This window comes from Monomorium pharaonis, chromosome 7 (genome assembly GCF_013373865.1).
Source record: "Monomorium pharaonis isolate MP-MQ-018 chromosome 7, ASM1337386v2, whole genome shotgun sequence".
In the NCBI taxonomy this organism is placed as follows: Eukaryota; Metazoa; Arthropoda; class Insecta; order Hymenoptera; family Formicidae; genus Monomorium; species Monomorium pharaonis.
In genome coordinates, this window is record NC_050473.1 from 6,337,130 (window position 1) to 6,360,441 (window position 23,312).

General features: G+C 41.4%; 2 protein-coding genes across 6 annotated transcripts in view; one reads left to right on the forward strand and one right to left on the reverse strand.

The window, feature by feature from the left end:
* LOC105836096 (peroxisomal leader peptide-processing protease) overlaps positions 1-23,312 on the reverse strand; it is an 89,933-nt gene that overhangs the window by 52,459 nt on the left and 14,162 nt on the right. The gene's annotated exons all lie outside the window — the stretch shown is intronic.
* The window catches only part of LOC105836100 (ion transport peptide-like), a 59,335-nt gene that overhangs the window by 30,308 nt on the left and 5,715 nt on the right, over positions 1-23,312 (forward strand). For 3 of the 5 annotated variants that reach the window (XR_003625254.2, XR_004964125.1, XR_004964126.1), the window contains exons 2-4: positions 18,581-18,993; positions 22,219-22,339; positions 22,706-23,050. Coding sequence is in view for 2 of the 5 variants with exons in the window: in XM_036289868.1 (XP_036145761.1) it covers positions 18,581-18,993; positions 22,219-22,339 (534 nt within the window). In the remaining 3 variants the exon portion in view is untranslated. The remainder of the gene's footprint in view (positions 1-18,580; positions 18,994-22,218; positions 22,340-22,705; positions 23,051-23,312) is intronic. The other 2 variants (XM_036289868.1, XM_036289869.1) reach the window with 2 other exon arrangements.

The following is a 23,312-nucleotide window of genomic DNA, read 5'->3' on the forward strand; positions in this document are numbered from 1 at the left end:
AAATTGCATTATGCCGCGATTCAGCCGCTCACGCGATCAACGGGCCGCTGAATTCTCGGTAAAAAAAAAGGAGCGCTCGTCGAAACGTTTAGGGCTCGCCCCGCCGCGCCGGCTGGTTTAATTCTCGCGGTGTTATTGACCCTCGTGTGAAAATCGCCGCGAAACGTAATTGAGATGCGCGCGCGCGGGTCGGGAGAGTTATCGCCACCGATAGATTAGGCGAAGCGTAATCTCGTTGGAGTCATGTGTCGCGCAGAATGCAGCCGAAGATTATATACGCATAATACGACGGGATGTTCTATTTACAACGACGGCGGCGGCGGCGGCTTTAAGTGTTGCGTGTGTCGGATGTAATTAAAATCCACAAAACGCGCGCGTCAATTTTGTCATCCGGAATCAGTGGCAGCCGGCCAGTTGCGCGGAAAAAAAAAGTATTCATTTCAAATAGATTGGTTTTTAAAATATGATTTCTGGGTTAAAAAAAATAATTACGTCCGCAAGATTTTGTTGGTGGCAATAAAGTGTTATCTTCGGAGTAAATAATTTGTTAACGAACCATAAGCTTTATCGTAGAAGGGCATCTTCTTAAAGCGAAGTAATTATTATTATTTTTTTTTTTTACAGAAAACGGTTTCAAAAGTCTTTGAGTAAGTCTAGTTACTTACTAGTCCAAAAAATCGCGAACAAGCAAATACTTTTCTGTACTTTGGGACGTCGTTGCTAAAAATAATTCATATAAAGGATATATTTTTTCGTTTGAATTAATTAAAAAAAAAATAGTAATGTTCTTCTCCACGTTATAGTCAGAATGTACGCATTAATGATATAATTAATAAATATTAAAAAGGCATAAATTTACGCTTTGCGAGAGTGCCATCTCCTTGAAGTCGTTAAGTTTCATGCCGTTTAAATGTCTCGCTTAGAATCGCTCGACGCTAGTCGCCGATACTATTTTTAGACTTCACTACGATGCCATCAATGGCCATCGATCGGAGAGCGCCTCTCGCGAACCTACATTTCGAAGGCAGGAAACGAGACCTATTACGGCGACCGCCGTATCCTTGCCCGCTGGATATATATCTCGCTCCGTTACGATCAATTCTCTCTCTCTCTCTCTCTCTCTTGCGGAGTGATTTATCCGTTTCGAGCTTTCTTGGGGAGTCTCGGTATCGCGAGGCGCGCGCAATTCGATCGGGCGTAAATTACACGTATCGGAAGGCAGGTATGCAGATGATCGCGCATCCTCTAGCCCGTAGATCATTCGGATCACTTTTACCGCCGTTTGGACCCTTTTACCTAAAAGCGCGGACCTCCCAACGAATATCCTTGAAATAAACACAGAATCTTTTTCATAGATTTTCTAATTGTAATAAGGGAGTAAAGATGGACACGTGAGAGCTAAGGAAATCAGTGCGCCGAATTAACATTACACTCGGAAAAGGATCACTTATTTATATTTGTGAGATATATAAGTTGAAAGATTTATTTCAGCGAAATAAATATTTATTCAAAAATTGTTAATTAAATTACGGTGAAACATTTTATTCCTGGCGAATAAATCAGTCGATGAGAAAAATAAGATGCTTCTGTCGTCGCAATCAGTTTTTTTTTTCTTACCAATAAATATCGAAGAAAACTTCCCACAAGTATAACATTTACTTGCTAATATTTCAACCTTTTTTCTTTTCAACACAGTACGCATCATAATTTTTGCGCTTGATTTCTTGTGCTCTTTTTTATTTTGTTATTTTAATTCGTTTTTTTTAATTATATTGCTTTATGCGCCAAATCGATATTTCTCGAAGACATCGCGTACCGTTAATGGCCAGTTTCGATCCTCGAAATCGAGCCAGGATCTCGACCAGCCGGCCTTCGTGCGATGACAAACACGCAATGAGAAACGGGCAAAAAGAAAGATCGAGCTCTACTCTTAAACATGTCAAACGCGATGCTAAACGTCTGATGAATGGCAACCACTTGACATCTTTCTGGTCTCTCGTGTGATTCATTTTTACATCCTCAGCACAAACGTGTATATAACTGTATGCATAATTAATCTTGGAAAGAATTGCAATTACGAACGTCAATTCCGAAGGGAAAAAACTGCTGCATAACTTGCATCTCGCTCGAATAGATCATTTAGATTCTAATCTTACTGTTTCGTTAAAACATTTTAAATACTTAAAACTATTATATTTAAAAAAATAACGAAAATTTCATGTAATTTGAAATCGCATATGGATCATGACCCTTCTTCCTCTTCAAATAAAAATGAATCTCCGTTGTAATTAAAGTGAATACGCGGGATTTAAACCGCACGGATCATCGAAGCGAAAGGGGTGTTCTCATCACCCCCTCGAAGAGGGGGGTGGGAGGAAAACCGAGTCGACGGCGACGCGTCGCGAGAGCCGCGAGCCGCGAGCGTGAGAGATCCGGTACCGCGAGGCGAGTACGAAGCGAGAGGAGGCGAAAGACGGAGAAAGGCACGGTTTCTCGTAATGCGAACCGTAGGACGCCAAGCTGTCTGCCGGGTACACCGGTGTACCCCACTACTTCGGCCGTCGTCGGCCGCGGAGTAGTAGTGGTGACGGTGCCCGGTGCGGCCGGCGGTCCCCTCGCAGCGCGAAGCGCGAAGGAGATCGAGTCCCCCGTTCCGCTTGGTCTGCTGCCATCTAGACACCGTCCTCGCAGACTAGGAGGAGTCTATATATAGAGATTGTTTCTTAATTAAAAGAAAGAGCTGAGGAACTTTTAATGAGAACTCAAGGCGTAAGAACGTAGCTCTCGCTCCGTATAGAAGATATCGCAACGAGCTGGCTTTAGTATTTTTTTAGTTTACCCGTAACATTTTTTGGTAAATATATTTTCTACTGATTTTTTAATAAGCTTTTCCCCCCAAATAATGTAATTACAATAATGTAATTAAATTTAAATTTCTTTAATTTCGCTTAAAAACTGTGGGTGGAATGTCCGGATGCTTTTCTTCGTGTTTTGATTAATATTTTTATATTCCGAACGCCGAATGAAGATACATCACTAACGTAAAGTATGTTGATGTATCTTCCTCTCGAGTCATACACAATCGTGTTCCCGTGCTCATCCGTTACGGAGGCTCATTCGAGGTTAAATTACGTCACGTAGGAAGCGGCTCTTTCGCGGTCCAAGTTTCCAGAGAATGCATCTCCATCCCTCTTGACGCATCCGTCTCTATGTAACTAGCGATGCCGCGTTACGAGAAAGAGTTGGCAAAAGACGCGGCCGACAGAGCCGGTTCTGCCCTATATACGCGAGATAGTACGCGCATTCTTTCGCCGATAGAACGATAGGTGACGATCTAGCAATGAAATCTCTATGAAATTAGCGGTTACTTTACGAAAGAACGTTATCTTTAAAATATTCTAAATCGGGAAAGAAATTAACGTGAAAACCGTGAAAGAATTTTATGGTAAGCTTAGCCAAGCTTGAAGAAAATTTATTAAAATTATTCGAAGAGGACGGTTTTATCAAACTATCTAAAAATTTAGCTATGCTTAAACATAGAAATCACTTTGTCGATCCATCAAAATAATTATAGATGATCAACCAGTCAACTTGGTCCATAATAAGATTATTTTCACATCTGCATCTACAATTAAATTTTTAGATCTCTCTTTTTTTCTTAAAATTACACTAAAATTCTTCGAAGCCCGTGTTATCCCACGATTACAAACTCCAAGAGGAGGACTCTGTTAGCGCGTAGACAACTCATCATCGATTTGACAATTTTCTTATCTCCTCCTGCTCGCCAGGCGATCTCGGAAACTCGGGTGACGCGGCGCGTATCGCGCGAATTTATTGCCATTTTCTCACGCGCGTGACACGCTCCCGATAATACAACATAATACACACGGACGGGAACATCGTCGTGCGGAGTATATCGCCGGTGCCGATAAGAGCGCGCGTGCACCGCCGCTGGCGAATTCCGACGCAACGGGGTTAACGCATCTCTAGAGGCTGACGCGCCCGCTTCGGAGAGCTCTAGGCGCTCTCCGGCGGGGACCGTGTAAATAAATCGCGCGAATCCCTCCGCGCGGTCCTCCTCCCTTCCTCCTCCTTCTTCTCCTCCTCCTTTTCCCCTCCGCGCGCGGAAAGACAGAAGGCTCTCTGTGCTGCCAAGAGTGCAAGATGCGTCTCTCGATCTCGAAACCCGCGGTTCGACGGGTAGAAAGTCTCTCTCTCTCTCTCTCTCTCTCTCTCTCTCTCTCTCTCTCTCTCTCTCTCTCTCTCTCTCTCTCTCTCTCTCTTTCTCTCTCGTCTTGAGAGAGCCCGCTCTCAAGTGCGTCCAGGGTAGCGAACGCAGGAGGAGCATAGTCCGTAAGAATCTCGATAGAGCAGCGAAAGAGTGACGGGCAGTTTGGATTACGTTCAGAAAGTTCCACTTGCTCGTTTTACGTCGTTTCCGACGCGCTGCGAAGCGCGATTTATATCAATTATCGGTTACTTTCATACACCGGCGCGATTATTCAGGAGCCGAATCCGCGCCGATGAGGTTCGTTGCACTTGGGTAAAAGAAAAGGGGCGATGTCGCGCGGACGACGATGTCCCCGTCTCTCTCGAGCGCCTTTCTAAATTGCGAACAACCAACCATTGCATGCACAACCTGGCCGATCGCCACAATGCGCGGCGTTTCGATTCTGGCGTTGGTCTCGCTTCTCTCGAAGCGACGAAGGCTACGCCGGAGAGGTTCGTTGCACCCGTTCGCGTGCCGCGGAGACGCGAGAGACGGCGCGCGCGGGACAACGCGCCGTTTTGTGCGCGCGGCGCTCGCTCGCGAAATCCAGTCGCGAATAAATTAATCGATGTGTCCTAAAAAGAACGTCAGCGCAAAGTTCGCGTTTTTCGATGGAAAATATTCGGAAAAAAAAAAAAATCCTATTCCTAATTGACTCATTTTAAAGAGTTTATAGATAAAAAAAAATACACATCACTTGAATTAGATAACACAATTTTGTGATGTTATTATTCTTTAAGGAGAATTAAAGATATTATTACTTGAGTTCTTTCTATTCGATATATTGAAAAATGTCCTTAAATTGTTTGAAAGCCTGCAGTTTAAAAAATTCTGTATTTCAATGAAATGAAACGATTGAAATGAACTTTTATACGACTATTCCCTCACCAAATTTGCAAATAAATTATGCAAAACGATTTGACCTAAGAGCAAACAAAATTTACGAGAAACGAGAAAATTTAGCACCCCCTTCGTTTCGCGTGAAAGATCGAGGGGGAAATCGATGGAAAACGAGGCGAGGACGCGGCCGTTTAACGCAACGATTACGCACACGTGCGTGCCGTGCGTGCGTGCGCGCGGTACGCACATCCCTAGCGTGTCCGGGGGAAGGGCGTGAGCGCGCGCAGAGGGTATGTACATACGTACGCGCGGGCACACCTGTTGAGCATTCCTTCACGAGTGCACGCGCGCGTGAGAGCCCACCGACGCGCGGTCTACGTGCGTCACATACGACCGTCGTCCCGTGCGTGCATACGCGCGCAGCACGCGGCTCACCAGGTGCGCTCATTAATTCCACTACGGTGCCCGAGGTCGATCGCGCGGGGTGGGGGGGGAGAAAAGAAAAAGAAGAGAGACGGAATCGTAAGATCGACAGCGGTTGATGAGCTCCGTTTGCTCTCTTGCCCGCTCGCAAAGGACGAGATGTGACGCGTACGATGATACCTTCGAAGGAAGAAAGAGGGAAGAAATCGGCATAGCTTCCCCTTGAAGAAGTTTTCGGTAGAGGAGAAGAATATTTCTTCGTGCTTTTTTTTCTTTTAATGGCAAGACTCTCCCGGAAAAGATTTTTATCACTTATCTTATCATTAAACAAAGTTTTTAAATAGATGAATTTATTAAACTTCCATATATTGAAAAGAAAGATGTGCGAAGATGCAAAGCCGCGTGACGCTCGAGTCATTAATCAAAGGAAAGGGAGGGGGAAAGGGAATCATCGCCGCTCTTTAATTCCCGAACATGAGTAACGGCCGTGAGGGGTCTGCACGGTTAGTAATTAATTGAGATATCGGCGGCAGATAGGAGCGTCCATTTGAATTGATAATGTTGCCACATGCGACCAGTCGTGTCCCACCGACGACGACGATGGTAGAAATATGGTTATTGACTTGACACGTGATTGACGTTTACCGGACGCTCATTGTGCGCAAGCGGGTGAATGTATTTTCACGCCGCGAGCTTTATACGATGACTTGTCTTTACGATCGGCTGCCGATATCGGTGGTCTTATCTACTAGACGCGCGGTGCACGTTGTACGATCGACAGAAAATAGACGACGGAGTTTAGAGGAAGATAATGATCATCGAAAGGACGTCGTATTATTATTTATTACGCGATACACAAAAAAAATTAATGTCAATTCAATATGTATTGTCTCATAAGCGAGAATGTATAATATTATAATAATGAATTTGATAAGCTTAAATTTTAACAAAATAATACGTTTTTGTTTCAATATTACAACAGTTACTAAATACATTGTAAATATATTGTAAAAAATACAATATACATATGACTGGTATACAGAGATTCTAATTCTTTGTTTAAAAATATTGTTATTTTTTTATCTAATATTTTTCTCTTAACTGAATAAAAATTATAATCAAATAATGAGAATATATTTTTCTCAATATAAATCTATATAAAATTCTTTGTGTAAGCAAGTTCAGGATATTTGTTCAAGATATTCATATTCTTTAAAAAGGAGCTTATGTTCTTGTTTACATGAGATTAACTTTTTTCTGTATAAGAAATGAAAATATACGAAAGATATACAATTAGATACATAATATTATTTATCTAAAAAAATATATATGTGAAATGTGTGTAAAGTAATTCTTAAAAAAAGTAAGTAGCTTGCGTGTTATTTCTAATATATTTTTATAAAAATTATAATAAAAATTTATTATAAAAACCTCGCAGAGATTTTATTATATTAAACAAACCTTTTAAATAGGTAAATTATTTAAAAAATTTTTGATAGTTTCGAAAATCGAGCATTCGAAGAAAGCGATAAGTCAATAAAAGGGAAAAAAATAGATATTGTTTGTAAGACTTAAAATAATACACATTTCCAAGTACTACATTTCTTTTACGCATATTTCATTACCATTATACAGAACGAAAGTCGAACATTTCTACTATCGTGTACCCGCGTCGGACGAATCAAACGGATGAAATGCGAATCAAACCTATGTGCGTATGCTAATATTTGTGCAATGGCCTTAATGCGCGTGGCGGTGGCGTCTCCACTTGCCAACCTTGAATCACTTTTAACAATAAAGTCATGCAGGGACAACGTGAATCTCCTGTTTCGTTAGGCATGAATCCTCGCGGCGACGGGCGGCGTGACTTTCTTAATTAGCGGAAGTCGGGTGATTCGCGCGGCGATCGCGGGGAGGGGAGAGGGAGGGAGAGGAGAGGATCACCGGTACGATTACCAATTTGCGAAAATATATCGGCGCGCCTCTTCCGCTCCATTCTCTTAACGCGTGAAAGATCTCTCCTCCCGGCGAAACCCAAGACTCCCAACCGCGACCCAGTATCGGAAGGTAACATCATCGTCGCTAATTACAGACGCACAAGGCGGTTGCAGGAGGAGCCGGCGGTGGTCGGGGAGATAAATCGATTCCCCGATCTGATACGTGCGTCTCTCCTCTCGTGAAAAATTTTCAGCGGCTCGATTAAAATGGGGAGCCGAGAGCGCGGAGCGCCGCGCCGCGCGATCGGAATCGTTTAGCATTTGATCATCGTGCGCGCAAAGGTCGACAAAGGCCAATAGAACCGTCCTTATATAATTATCGGGAGCGGGATTGTGTGTGACGTCATCGATTCTACCACGGTGGTGCCTGGTGCCGCGATGGTTGGCAACAAAGCACCGATTTTGCCTTTCCTGCCCCCGGGGATCCGTGTTTCCACGAAAATAATTGGCGGCGGCCTCGATAGGATGACCACGCTGCTCCGCGCGTTGGTCCCCTGCCGAATTCTCCTTTTTGTCTTTTCGTCGAAGGCACCTTTTCTACGCAGCGCAAGTCCGACCTCTCGATCGGATGCCGGAACGAATGCCTTTAACGACTCGCGAACGCCCGTATTAACGATATGCGCCAGGCGACGGCGGCTACGTAGTATAGGTAGATCATTAGCCGGTCCACGCGCAGGAATATGCCGCTTTTAGAAAGGAAGCATTATTTTATCCGTGTCTATATCGCAAATGAAATAATTGCCGGCGGACTTTGCACCGCATTATGATGCATTATGCGCGCGGTTGTGCGTGGAAAAAAAAAATGAAACGGTATATGTCTTTCTGTAGCTTTCGAGCTGCTGAATCTAATTCTTCTGACCTACAAATAATTTTTCATTTAAGTGGGGAAAGTACTAAAATTAACTTTTAAAAACATCTAGTATTCTAATGTATTGTACTTTACGAATGTATTGATTCGTGTTTTCCTCCTGATAATGTATTTCATAATAGTTCATGCTCTGCTTGATAAAAAAATTAAAAAAATTGAGGGCACAGTCGTTCATTATGTCTTTCCCGGAGTATCTCTTAGAGCGTTTTTTTTTCTATTGCAATATTCTATTATATACTGAAAATTGTAAATTTTGTGCAACAAATAACGTATTTTCAAGCACAAAGATTTATTTTGACAGCAGATTTTTTCACTTATAATTAATTTGTGTTTCTCACCAATGAATTTTCGCTGATTGTATCTTTTATTATAATTTTACATATTCATTAACATATGCTGAATTTAATACTTTAATATTTTCTAAAAAATTATCACATTTTATGCATCATTCTTTAGCAAAATTTTAGTAAAAGTTTAGTTAAATTTATAATAAAAATTCTTCAAAATTTACTGAAATGGTCTGATGACTACCGTGATTTTGAGGATAAAGTGTAAAAAAAATTCTCTCTGCATATAACTACTGTTGAAACGTAAGTCGCGCGTGGGACCATGCAAATGTGTAGATTCCCGAGCGTTTCTTGCCTCGTTACGGTGCGCGTAGAAGTTAATCACGCGCGGCAGTCGATAATGATACCTTCGTGACATTTCGTTCGGAGAAATCCTCTTAAGGCTTACGTATGTACGGCAGTTACGTAATGTATCACCGCCACGATCCTTACGCGGGGTGGTCCGGATCAACAAGTATACCGCCTCCCTCTCGCGATTACGCACGGATGAGCGCGGTTTCCCTTCCGGCGAATCCCCCTGCGCCTCATCTCGCGATGCCATTGACACTTTCGTCATATGGGTAGGGGAAACAGAATTAAAAGGAAAAAAAAAAGAAAGAAAGAACGTGACTGAACTCTCGGACCACACCCGGCGCAGGAAAACACCGCGGCACCCCCGGCTAAAAGAAAGGGCGGGAGGGGAGGTCAGAAGATTCTCCTCCTCTCTCTAATAACACGTTTTTCATCGAGAAAAATCATTCGCGGCGATACCGTCGACACACCGCGTGCTCTCTGGGCGCGGTATCGAGGGCCCGAATCACGCTGGAAGGGAACACGACGGCGGTGGCGGCGGCGGTGGGCCCCTTTGCATATACACGCGCGCATTATCGCTCACACGCACGCACGCACGCACGCGGGATGGTAGGCAGGTAGGTCCGCGGACGTCAAAGAGATCGGCGCGGGGGCCCCGGAGAGAAGGAGAGTGCCTCGTTGCCGCTTGATTTACGGTCCGCCTCATCCTTCCCCCCTCCCTCCTTTCTTTCCTGGGAAGCATCCCTCCCTCTCCCCTCGTTCCGCCGACCCCTTTCAGTATTTTCGTCTCCGTCCTCCGCTTCTCTCTTTCTCTCCCCTGTCCTTCCGTACGGTATACAGCGTGTGTGTAGCACACGTATCGCATGGCATATGTTATATGGTACACGGTATACCGGCGGCGGCGGCCGACCGGCTAATTAGAGGGCCCGCCCTCTCCTCCTCCTCCTTCTCCTCCTCGTTCGGCTCCCTCGATATCTTAATCTCTCCTTCTCGGTTTTTCTCGCTCCCCGCCACCTCCTCTACTCGTCGCGTCCGTTGCGCACATACGCGTGTAAAAACCACAATCCCGCCACAGGCTGTTGCGCGCGTGCGTCCCGCCGCGTGCGGCACGCGTGTGTGCGTCCGCGGCGAGTGAGCGAGCGAACCGGCGCGCGCGCTTTCTTTCGCCGATCTCCGGCGTGCACTTTTCACGGGTGAAAAGACGAAGCCCGTTGCATTAGGTAATCGAGAAAGTTCAGGCGGTCCCGATAGGTTTACTCTAACGACGTTGACAGGCGAGACAAGTCGGCGTGAAAAGAGCACGAGGTTGAACGCGAGTTGTACATATACATCTGCGCGCGACGAATGATTATAATTATTATCGGATACACGGCCGTTAAATTTCCGCGCTTAATGACAAAATAATTACCGCGGCGAGCGGTGTCCTTCGTAGAGTTTGACTCTCTCTCTCTCTCTCTCTCTCTCTCTCCTGTGAGATATCAATCGACATTTTCTCTACGCAACTACGCGACAATTATGCGTATAACAGTTCTTGAACGCGCGGTACACCCCGCTGCTGTGTACAGATGCTGGCCCGCGGGGCCGATTAGAAAAGGGGAGGAAAAGGAGGGAGAATAAGCGCACGTTATCACGCCGTAAAAGTCGCATCTCCAGGATAAACTCTCGCGGAGCCCGGGACTATACTCACTCGTCGTTCGGCTCGATTTTCGACGCGTAAATTTCGCATCTCAATGACAGGGCCTTTCGAGGGATATCTCCGGCGGTTATCTCCCGTCGGCCGGCCGCGAGTCATTACTGTTCGACGATGTACGAGCGCGCGCGGGTCCACCGTGAAACACACGGTGTTGTTGTGTAAATACGAGGGCCAGCTACACACACACACACAGTACCCGCGATACGTGTGTATCGCAAACGAGGCGGTCGCGCACGCTCTCGCAGGCGGGGGCCTTACGGCGGGACGAGGGGGGACTCCTCGCGAGAGCCCGTCCGGCAACTCCTCACGGGATTGAGTCATCCGACACGAGAAGAGGACCACCTGGCGAGGAGAGCCGATATATCTAACGATACCGCCGCGCCGGCTCTTCGGGCTTTCCCCCTCCCTCTCTCTCGTTCCCTCGGGGTCCAATCGGGCCCACGGTCCCCTCCGCTCGCGTTCTGTCGCCGTTCCCTCGAGAGCGCGACGTGACACGCGGACGCGTCTCTCCCCGTCTTCTACCCGAAGGGGACCGTTTCGGTAATTGCACGCGTTTCGCCGCTTCTCCTCGTATCCTCCTTGCCGCGTATACCTTTTTGCGAAAGGCCTCACCATCATCGGCGGCTGTTCACGGCATTTTTAAAAAGTCGCCGCTCTTTCGGCGTACACTGTTTATCCCGCGTTTACGTGCCTCCCGAGGTAATGACGGGTCAGTATACGGCTGTACGCGTATACGTACGTCTACGCCTGAGGCTACCACCGATCCCCTCTTAATGTCATCGCGATGACGATGACGAACCCCGCAAGGGTCGTTGACACTAATTGGGACTTGAGATCGGGGAGTGAGATTAGATTTGACGCGACGGTTCCGGATTTTTTGGGACCGACACAAGGAACCTGTCCACCCTCGGGAACCGTCTTTCGCATTCCATCGGATTACCAGAAGGGAGACTCATGCCGTTTTCGGGGATCAGCCGCGAGGAAATTAGGAGCCGACAGTCTTTTATGTGACAATTTAACGCGCGCCGCTAATTGGACGCCAACAAGAAAACGAAAGAGAATTATTAAAAAAAAAGGAATATAATGTATTTATCAAATAGCAATAAGTAAAACTCTCGAAATTGTCAAAATAAAATAAACAAGGCTAAGAGCTCAGTTAATGGAGCATAAATTTTCAATTCGTTTTACCAGCATAATCTCACGGATAAATCGGGAGTTGAGTCTTAGCTTGCCAAAAAAATTAAATTGCCTCATGAACAGAAAATGAACTAATGTAATCTCAATATTCTCAGATAGCTCTACTTACTTTATTTTAACATCTTTGTTATACATTACAGATTAGATCTTTACGACTAAATTTTCACCCAAGTGCTGATAATAGTTTAATATAGTTTTTGTTACTAAAATTTTGAAAAAAAAAAAAAAATTTTTTTAAAAAGATTTGTTTACAGCGAAACAGTGTCAATTCAGTTATTCTAACTCCTTGCAGCTGACACAAAGTAGGAAAGAAACATGTAAAAGAATTAATCTTACTTTCGTGAATGAATTTTCACCTAGAGTAGTGTTAATGTAAGAAAGTAAGTAAGCTAGCGTACTCGGGGAATTAATGTACTCAACATAAAAATCCCAACCGGCAAGTCTCTTCGACCAGCTCTCCCAAGTTATGTTTCGGACAACGCGATCGTTGCTGAACACCCTGTGTATACCAATGTGCAAACGAGCCGCCGCGGGGCAGAGCGCCGAAGAGCGAGCGTGTGGCTTTTTGCCAAAGGAGCCTCGCAGATTGCACACCTGTGCGTGGTCGAACCGAGGAAAGACCTCACCTATCGAGCAACTGGTCTCTCCATTGCTTTTTTCTTCCCCTCGCGCACCCCTCGGCACGCTTTCGCATGCTCTTTCTTTTCCTCTTCCCGTATACCTGTCCACCTCGCCGTGCCACCCTCTGTGTATTTTACCTTCTCTTTAAATGCACAAGGTATACGCACAAGGTGCATACATTGCGCGTTATAATCAAATATAAAATGGCACCTGTAGAAGGGACGGACTTGTCTGGAATATCGATTCGCAGTACCGAGAAAACGATCTTGCTTGTTCCTTGAATTTAATGACATTGTAAATAAATGTCAAGCTCGTGCGTGCAAAGCACATTGAGAGGGTTAAAGGATCAAAAAACGAACAAAAAATAAAGATATTGAGATAAATAAATAATAATTAATATTATTAATCTTATTTAATAATTGTTTTAAGAATAAAGAATTTTTATAATTCAAATTCGTTATTTTATGTAATGGTATTTTTTATCAATACAAGCACTTAAATCCACGATTTTATGTGTATGATTGTACTTTGAAATTTGACTCATAGTACTTTATTTTAATTTTTTCGAATTAATGATGTTATAATTATTAATAAAAAGTAATATTTTAATGAATTATCATTAATAATAATTTTTATATGTTTAAATTGATAATAACAACAGTCAAATTTGAAAATACAATCACACATATAAAATCGTGGATTTTTAAGATTAAAATTAAGAAGAAATTGAGAAGAGATTAAAAGACTAAGAAACAAAGGATGTTGAGATAAAAAATTATTGATAATAATATCGTTTCTTCATTTTTATATAATTATACTTCAAAATTTGATTGATGTTATTAATTTAATTATACCAAAAATATTATTATAACTGTCGTCTTAAGAAATAAATCTAATCACGCCCACAAAAATCAGTATTAGATAAAATAAGAAGTTTCGAAAGAATTGACGATAATATTGACGATATTTCTTATCGAAATTTAACTTTCATCACTACGCATTTTAAGCCGTGACTTCGATTTTCATTTTATCATTTTGCCACTTTGATATCTTTCTGTATAGCGTTATCATGCGATATTGCGGAACTATTCCCATTACGGATTATATGCGTAATCTCTATACGGGGAGCGGAATACATACGACTTACACTGACTCGATCTCTGTGTTACACCCACAGGCCGTTCGGTCTAAATATAGCGACGATTTTTTGCGAGAGACGCAATCGAGACGTTGCTATCGATACGATTCCGCAAGCCTTTTGCGAAATGCATTTCTAAGTCTTCAGAACATTATTTTCGGTCTTTTCGAAAAATCGATATGTAAATCGGTGCACACCTTCAGTGCTACATAATCGCAGTTTCTTTACAAAAATTGTAAATATACATTGAGAGAAAAATCGAAGTATTGAGAACCGAATATTTTTCGTGACATTTTCTTCAATATTCATTTGTTGTAAAAAAAATTTATTTGTGAAAATAAAATATACATTTCTGTGAAATATACTTCTGAAATATATTTCTGTGAAATATACTTCTGAAATATATTTCTGTAAAATATAAAGAGATAACATCCAGTGTGCGTAAATATAAATAATTTATTTGCTAGAAATAAAACATTTAATTTGCCGTATTTAAAGAAGCCATTTATTATATATAGAGAAAGATACTAAAAATTTTTTTATGCGACATAATATTATTTTACTCAAAAAATGTTATTTGTAGGACATAAAACAATTAATAAGAAAAATGAGATGTATTTAATAGAAATATATATTTTGTTTTCACAAATACATTTTTTTATAACAAATAAATGTCGAACATCATAAAAAAAATTTGGTTCTCAATACTTCAACATTTTTCTCTCAGTGTAAACAGTTTAAATTACATATCTATAAATTTTATAAAAATTACATTTAAAAAATTAGTAAGAAAGTTTTCGGGAGAAATTTTCGTCAAAACCCGAGCTCCGAATAAAAATTCTAATCGATTGCCCGGAGATGATCGTTGCTTTCCGAAAAATTGACGAGTACGTCATCGGCCGCTAACCGATTCTCCGCCTTGTAAATTACGTTGCAAGCACGTTGCGGCGCGTTATCGTCACGCGGACGATACCCCCGTAAGTCGTCGTCGCGTACATCGGCCGGTTAAAAAGCGCCATTATTTACGCGTCGAGGATCCCTTGGCGGCGAGTTTCTCGCGCTCTGTCCGCCGGTGCAAAATATAATGTAATCTGCCTGTAAGTAAGTCGAACGTTTCGCCTCGTGAGAACACCCCAGCCCCCCGAGTACGCGCGCACATTGTACCGTTTTTTTTTTTTTAAAGTCGGCTCTCAATTACCGTCCCGCGGGCGGTGTCAGAGGCGAGAGAGCGAGAGACGGTCCGTGTCGCATATATCGGTGCACTTTATGCCCCTGTGTGGTCCGGTTGTCAATGCACCGGGAAATTTAAGATAAGAAAGGCCTCAAAGCGAGGCCTGAATCCGGGGACGCCCGCCATTACCGGAATCGGGGCCAAGAGCTGTGAGAGCTTCCCATACCTTAAAATGTACCGGTGCAACTGGGTCTAATTTATGATGTCTTTACGTCGTCTCCTCTCTTCCCTTGTACTTCGCGTCGTCCCCCCCTCCCCCCGAATTTTCTCACACGCGTTATCCCGATCGACGCCCGAACGAAGACGAAACGAGGGCGATAATGATAATGCCGAGAAAATTTACGAAGGTGACCGGCATTTACGAATCCCTTCCTCCCCTCCTTCCCCCTGATTCATTAAGGTAGAAAAATCCACGATTTTAGGAAGTCTGTGGATTAAATATCTCGTTTAAATGCCACGGTCGAGGAGAATTTATCTCACTTAAGACATTTCAATTGCCAATTTACAACTCTACGTTTGATACGTAAATTATTTTTTCGACTTGCAGTATTTATTCCGTTACGAAACTTTTCAATTCCGTACAAATACGAGGAACGCAACATTGTATACCTGTTTACTGAGATTCAGTTTGGAAGTACGTTCTTAAGTCTCGTCATCTCATATACGCCCCTAAGAAACTCGAGATCACATTAATATTTTGAGTGACGTCGTACGGTACGCAATTAAATTAATTGAACGGAGATATATATATATATATATATATATATATATATATATATATACGGCGTGGACGCTCGTGACGTGTACTTTACTTTCACCTTGTCCAGGACGCCTGGTAATTCTGGTTAAGCCGTTGCTATTTCGCGAGGACTGACGGCGAATTCGAGCCCAAGGAAATCAATTAGGTAGCAACGGAGAGAGGCCTCCAGGGGCTGGAGGGGCTCTGGCTCTCTTCTTTAATGCCGATGCCGCTGATCGCGGTTCACACCGGACACGTTCTGAGAAAGTCGAGCCCCGGGGAGAAACGAGACAGATCTTGGAACATGTCCATTCTTTCCAGCAGAGACAAGTGCCCGCCTGCCTGGACCTTTAGAAATCCATGCGAGAGCGAAGCGCGAGAGAGTGAGAGAGATGGGGGAGGGGGAGGGGAGGACAGGGGCAGAAAACGGAAGAGAGCGAGAGGAGAGTCTTAACGATCTCGGGATGCGGGCGACTTTGGGGGCAAATTATCGGCCTGCGGCCAATTACCAGGTGGAGGCGCCGATATATAGAGGAGAGCGGTTGCCGGAGAGTTCCGAGAATCGTCCGGGCGGCTAAAAATAAGATCCCACCCGGGAGCGGTGATTATGTTCCGAAAAAAAGAAGAACCGCCGCCGGACGAAACGCTCACTCTCGTGTGTGCAGGTGGCGGATGGGATGAGGAAGAGAGGATGGACACGATGATACGGGGGGAAGACAGAGAGAGAGAGAGAGAAAGAGAGAGGACATGGGCAGGGGGAAGAGGGCGAAAAGAAAGAGAGTGAGAAAGGAGGGCCCCCCTCACGGTGTATCGTGCGCTGGGGCCTCGGTTAATGAAGTTGTCGGTTGAGGACGTTTACAGGTAGAGCCCACCTGCGTGTGGTCCATTCACAGCGCGACTGCTGCAGGACTGGTTAAGAGTTGCTTTACATCTCAACCTGTGTGTATGCGTGTGTGTGTGTGTGTGTGTGTGTGTGTGTATGCGAGTGAGTGCAGGCCGGTCGGCCGGTCAATCGAAGAAGGAGGAGGAGATGGGGGTATTGGTATATCCGAACACGCGTATGCCCGTCGTTACATACGAGGGATCTCGCGCTCTCCCGGCGAAACGGTCCTTGCCGACCTGACGTCTCGATCGTGAAGTCAACTCCTCTCCCCTCCTCTCGGTTTCTCCTGAGGATCATGTTTTTAAAGGTCTCTCATTTCGAAAGGCGTCTTTCGGACTTGCTTTGATCCTGTTTGCTGCGAGAGAAATAAATTAAAAGGAATAGAGAGGAAATTTCTATCGCACGCGAGATGTGAAAAAGATTCTTCGAAAAGGGAAAAGGAAGGAGGGATGTCCAACAGACCAGAAGAGCACGCGCGGTGGGCTGATCTGTTCGACACTTTATTGCCTGCGGTCGCACGAACGCGTCGTGATTTTAGATCCATTCATCGTTCGTAAAATGGAAGGCGCTACGTAAAAGAGCCGATCTTATTTCACTAAGACGTCTATTTTCGTCGCGAACGCATCTGTCATTGGGTGATCAAAGAGCCGGAAATAACAGTGCGACTATACACGCATTCCTGGTACGTGTGTTGAAAGTCGCGAGCAAATAATTCCAATCGCGCGGATGGTAATTTCAGATACATTCGTAATGTGAATGTTTCTCGTGCTTTCGTTGCTACATCATCGTGGTGTCAATTTAATTTGCTTTGCGTGCCGCTTATCATATCTTTCATTCTAGTCTGGTCTGTCATCAACGAAAATATATGAATTAACTTTTAACTAATCAGATCCATTAACTTCAATTAACTTTAAATATAACCTCGCCCATCCCATAATGTACGAATTAAATCAACATTATATATGCAGAATAATATTTTTCTTTTTTGATAACAGCTTAATAGAACAAATTAAGTTCCATCGGTTAATTAATAAAAACCAATTGAGGAAAAATAACCGCTCGAACATGGCATATGAAAAAATGTTAACAATTAATATTGCAATTCTTGACCTACAACTTGAATTTTCAGACATATTAATCATGTGCGTCTGATATTCTCTAATATAATAAGGTCTTCTAATAATGATACGTCATATAAGCGCGAATAAAACTGTGTGATAAATGAAACGAACATTTTTTTCCATTAACTATCAATCATCCGAGCCCAGGTGTATAGGAGGAAATAGCGCGGTCTCTATAAATACGGAGTTACTGGTGATTGGCGCTAATAAGCAAGTTGTAATTGACACAGTGGGAGCCTTTCTTGGTTAACTAATAACACGTAATTCGTATCAAGCGTAAAATATATTGACCGTGACAAAGGTAACATGTTTATGATTGTTTTGAATTTGACAAATCCAAAAATATATTTCTATTCTACTTTTATAAAAGATATGTTCGATGATGCCAAAGTTGTATATGTTAGTTAAAAAGTTAAATATAATAAAAGTTAAAAAAGCTACATAAACTTAAAGAGTTAATAATTTTTAACTTCTTTTAGTTAAATTAAAGTTTTCAACTTGATTAAATTTCTTTAATCAAGTTCAACTATTTATGTATTTCAGTCAAATATATAAATAGTTAAATTAAAGTTCAAATATTTTATGTATTTAAGTTAAATGCATAAATACTTGAACCGAAGAAATTTAATCAAGTTAAAAAATTTAATCAAATTAACAACTTGTTTTTTTAAACGTAAAAATGGCTTAAAAAAAGAGCTGAAACGTTGAACTGTTTATTTTCGTTGGCTTTAAAAAATTAGTCGTGCTTTATTATTAACTTAATTTGATTAAAACAATATTAACTCACCCGACCCTGACGATCAGTATCAAATCTATAATTAAAAATGCCTCGAGCGTGACATCTCGTTTCTATAAAAGTAGTCGCAATCAGAAGTTAAAAGAGAAGACTGCGATTCAATGACTGTGACTTTCTTCTTTCAGATGATGCATTGGCAGCAGAACACCCAGTCATCGTCCAACGACGAGATCGCGATGTATCCGTCGGCCGCGTATCATTCCTCGTGTTCGACGCTACCGTCGTCGTCGTCGTCGTCATCGTCGCTGTCATCGTCGTCGTCGTCGTCGTCGTCGTCATCGAGGTCGTCGCCCGCGAGATCGTCCTCCCCCCTACTGGCGTCCGTCCTCGCGTGGTCACTGACGCTCCTGTTGATCTCGTCCTGCATTGGCCTGGGCGCGGACGCCGCCAGCCTAAGCGGCCACCCCCTGGGCAAAAGGTCGTTCTTCGACATCCAATGTAAGGGCGTGTACGACAAGAGCATCTTCGCCCGTCTGGACCGCATCTGCGAAGACTGCTACAACCTCTTCCGGGAACCGCAATTGCACATGCTTTGCAAGTAAGTCTAATTATCCGCGATGACTAGATACTTTCGCGGAACGACGACGGTCGGCAGTCAGAGCAGAGTGCATGGTTGCCCGTCGCTGTTCCGTTGTTGCTGTAGCGTAGTTGATTTAGAGCGCGAGTCAATAGAAGATTGAGGTAATTTCGACGACGCGAGGGAAACAGGGGATGCCCGACGATTTCAACATGTGAAAAGGGATTTCATGTTACGAGCTATCAATTAGACGCAATGAGTATTTTCAGTCTGTTTGAAATTTATCGATGGCTAGATGATAACTTGGGGCTTTTATTTCGCGTGAAATAAATCTTTAAGATATTTTAGTGTAATGCTAAGGTAATAAAATTTCTCGACTTTATAAAAAAAAGCTCGATCTAAACAGTGCATCTTATCCTCAAGCACATGTTATTCAATTTAAATATTTTAAATATTTTTATTCAGAAATTATTCAGTTTAAATATTGTAAATATTTGATTCGCACTTTATTAGATCCAATTAATTAATAATCTCCGTGTCACACTTTTCGTAAGATCGAGTTGAGAGTTGGGGATACTCACTTTCACGATCCGGAAGGAAAAAAAGCCCAATTAACGAGTGTTTAATTCTATGCGCTAACAAAGACAAAAGAAGGAGAATAATGGGGTCTCCCAAAGCGATTTTTGTGCATACACAGAGAGAAAGATTTTTTTAGATTTAATAAACAGTTTTGTTCGACCATTCCAAAGCATATATTTCTTTAGTTTTAATATATATTTTATACGGATTTCTTTAGATTTAATAAAATTTATTTATTAGAAACAAAGAAATATATGCTTTGGAATAGTCGAACAAAACTGTTCATTAAATCTAAAGAAATCTTTCTGTGTAGAGCTCATTTCGCGGGCTGAAAGTATCCGAAATCACGAAACGGCATTAACCCCCGAAAAGGATAGGAATCCCTCGAGTTCTGGAAACGGTGAAACGATTTCGTGAACGATCATCGTCGCGTGGTTTCTACCTTGAAGAATAGTAGCGGCGAACAACATGGATACATACATATCTTTGCGGTGTACACGTGCTCCGCTCTCCGGTATAGGTATCGGCGCGAGTAAACGCACATACCTACGTACACGTGCGCACGTTCGTCATACGTCATACACGCGTATTGAAATAGAATGAGATTTCTCTTCTATTTATACACCGAGAAAAAAATTATAGGAAAATTGTCGTGCTCTATTACAAAGTGTAAATTCTAGTGTTTTTTATAAGGGAATAAAAGAAAAGTTATTATTTCTTGTGCATAATTTCATATAAATTATTCATTTTTTCAAAAAAAATCAGGGTGAAATTTCAGTACAGTAAAATATACATGAAGAGGAATTTTTTACTTGATTGTGAAGCGAAAAATTAATAGTTGCTTATAATTAAATAAATTAAATTAAATTAAATTTATCTTGAATTTTATCGTGTTACTTGTGAATTTTTCTTTTACGCCAAAGAATATTTCTAAGTTCGGTTCATAAAATTTTACCCTGCTGTCTCTGAAATCTTACTCTACTTTTTATCTTCAGTTTGGGTATCTTCGAGTTTCAAAGAACAAATGATATTAAGTGTTAATACGTCATTCGATTCTGATCGATTGAAGATGTTCAGTGAATTTCAGTAAATTTCAGTGAATTTTATTTTTATATTGAAAAATATATGCAATTGTAAAACAACGTAAGTATTAATTCTTTTCAACGTTTTATCAAGTAAAACAAAGGTTTGTGTATAGATACGCCTATCTAATATTATGTAGGAAAATATGATAAGAAATTTAGTGCCTTGTAAATCTGAATTATTATAAAATCTATTCTTTTTAGGTGAATGCAGCTAGTTCAGCTGAAAAACAAGACTATTGTTAATTTGAGTGGCTATGTAGTGAATTGTGCATATTACTATGACACTATTATTTATGTAATATCTCTCTGAAGGAGATATCTAATAAATCAATAATTGATATTAGTAATAATTTTAAATTAAGAAATAAAAAAGCTTATACAAAAATTGTTGTATGAAAGTTATATAACCCCTTTACCTATTTCAAATATAATAAATTAAATAGTAGGACCTTATTATTAATATTCGTAGAATATTCGTGGATTTTTTAAATCAAAATTTAAACAGCTTACGAAATTGTCATTTTTCAGCGTGCTCTTTTCTATTTTTTAGTATGATTAGTAACTTTTATCTCTCAATTTTCTAAAAATTAAGCAAATTAAAACCTTTTTCTTTTCAAGACAGTTCTATTCACATAATTTTTGACAAATTTTCTATATAAAAATTAACTAATTTTTTTCCGCTGTAACTCGTGCGAGCGAATATCGACGCACATCCGCGGCTACCTGCCATTTGTGCTAAGCCGCGTTAAGCCGCTTAACGGCCGTCTCAAAAGAGCCATTGTGCGATGAACGAGTAGGGATCAATGTGAAAAAGGGGCGGACTGACGGACGGACTAACTCGAATAGCATATAACGGCACGTAGCGCCGTTTCTAAATTTAGGAAAAAATATTAGAATTGTGGAGAAATGAGAAAGAGGCAGATGCATCGCCGCTTGAAGAATATTGGCGGAACAATCAAATCTTTTCCAAGTAGAAATATTATTTCCGCATGCACTTTTGCTTTCTAAAGATAAATATTAACGTTTTTGGAATTTTGGAATGTTATCAATGATACGTGAAAGCTGCAAAGGAGGAGGATTTGATTATGAAAATGATATTATTAACTTAGGAATAGTCATCTAGTTCATTAATTACATATTGTAGATTATTGATTGTACTCCAATTCATTAATATTTGAAATTATTATGTGTGTACATTTATTCAATATTTTTTGTTTGAGAACAAATAAAAAAGATTTTTGAAAATAAAACTGTAATTGAACTTTTTTTTTGCTGAGATGTAAAAATCACCTTTTAGACGATTATTTTTCAGTCAGTGTTAGATTTACGATATACATTAAAGTTTTTAACATTTGTCTTAAAATTTTGACTCTGTAATTTATTTACCATGCGACTGATGCGTCTACTTCACTCGGGCGAAGTGTTTATTTCGTAATCGCATAATTCGTAAATAAAACTACTATAAGGAACGGATTTGTTACATGTTTATGAAATATTTTTCAGGATTTTCGAACTGCGAGCTGCCTACTGAATGCATGTAACAATTTATGATTCATTATGTTTTTTTTTTAACTCTCTGCAGGAAGGAATGTTTCACCACGGACTACTTCAAAGGCTGCTTAGACGTTTTGCTGCTGACGGACGAGGTCGGAAAGATCCAAATGTGGATCAAGCAACTCCACGGGGCTGATCCCGGGGTTTAGGTAGCCTTTTCTTTTTTAGTTTATGATTTCTCCCTTTATGCGACCCCCTTTTCTGTTCTTTCCGCTTTTCGCAAATATAAAGAACTAACTGTGCCCGCTTGCTCTTCCATTATCTTTCCTCGTCTGCTCTTGTCCCGATACACGTTTACCCGTTCGGAAAACACTAGAAACTCCGATTTGTTCACGCAATCTTTATTTACATATATCATGCGAATGTACGTAAACGTCTTGTACTATTTGTAATGCTGAGTTCTATGATAAAATCGACGCGTTTTCCATTACACGATTCAAGAATAACGTATCGAAAGCATATAAAAATTTTGAATACATGAGATAAATGATAGAATTATGCTTTATCAATCGTAGCGGTGTTTGGATCAAAAGCCACAAACGCAAGTACTTCAAAAATTGATAACAGGCGACAATAATTTTACAACAATATAATTGGACAACGTGACGGCCGGATTTAAATAGCAAATGCATCATCGAATGTACCAACAGTATCGTGTAGAAGAGATTGAGGTTGTGAGCAAGAAATATCGTGAGTTGATTGAATTTCCAATTATGCCTTATTTGAATGCATTTATTATATTTCCCTTGCCATTACTTTCAATTATATTTTCGTTGCATTTTCTCACCATCTCTCCCCTGGACGAATATCCACGTGTATTATAGTATCTTCGCACCGAGATAATGAGTATGAGACATTAGGTAATTCTACGCAAATGAGAGAGAAAAGGAGAGGAAGAAAAAAGCTTATACTAGCGAGCAATGCTGCAAAAGAGAAAAGGATAAAACTTTGAATGAATTTATCGAAACTGCGAAGAAACTCTTTTCGGTAACTCTTTTTTTTTCCAAAACAATTAACGAGTTTTATTAAAATATAAATCTTATTTATTGTATTATAGTACTGTTATTTATATTTTTAATTTATTTCAACGAAATGCAGCATCGCTGGCGACGTAGCATACAG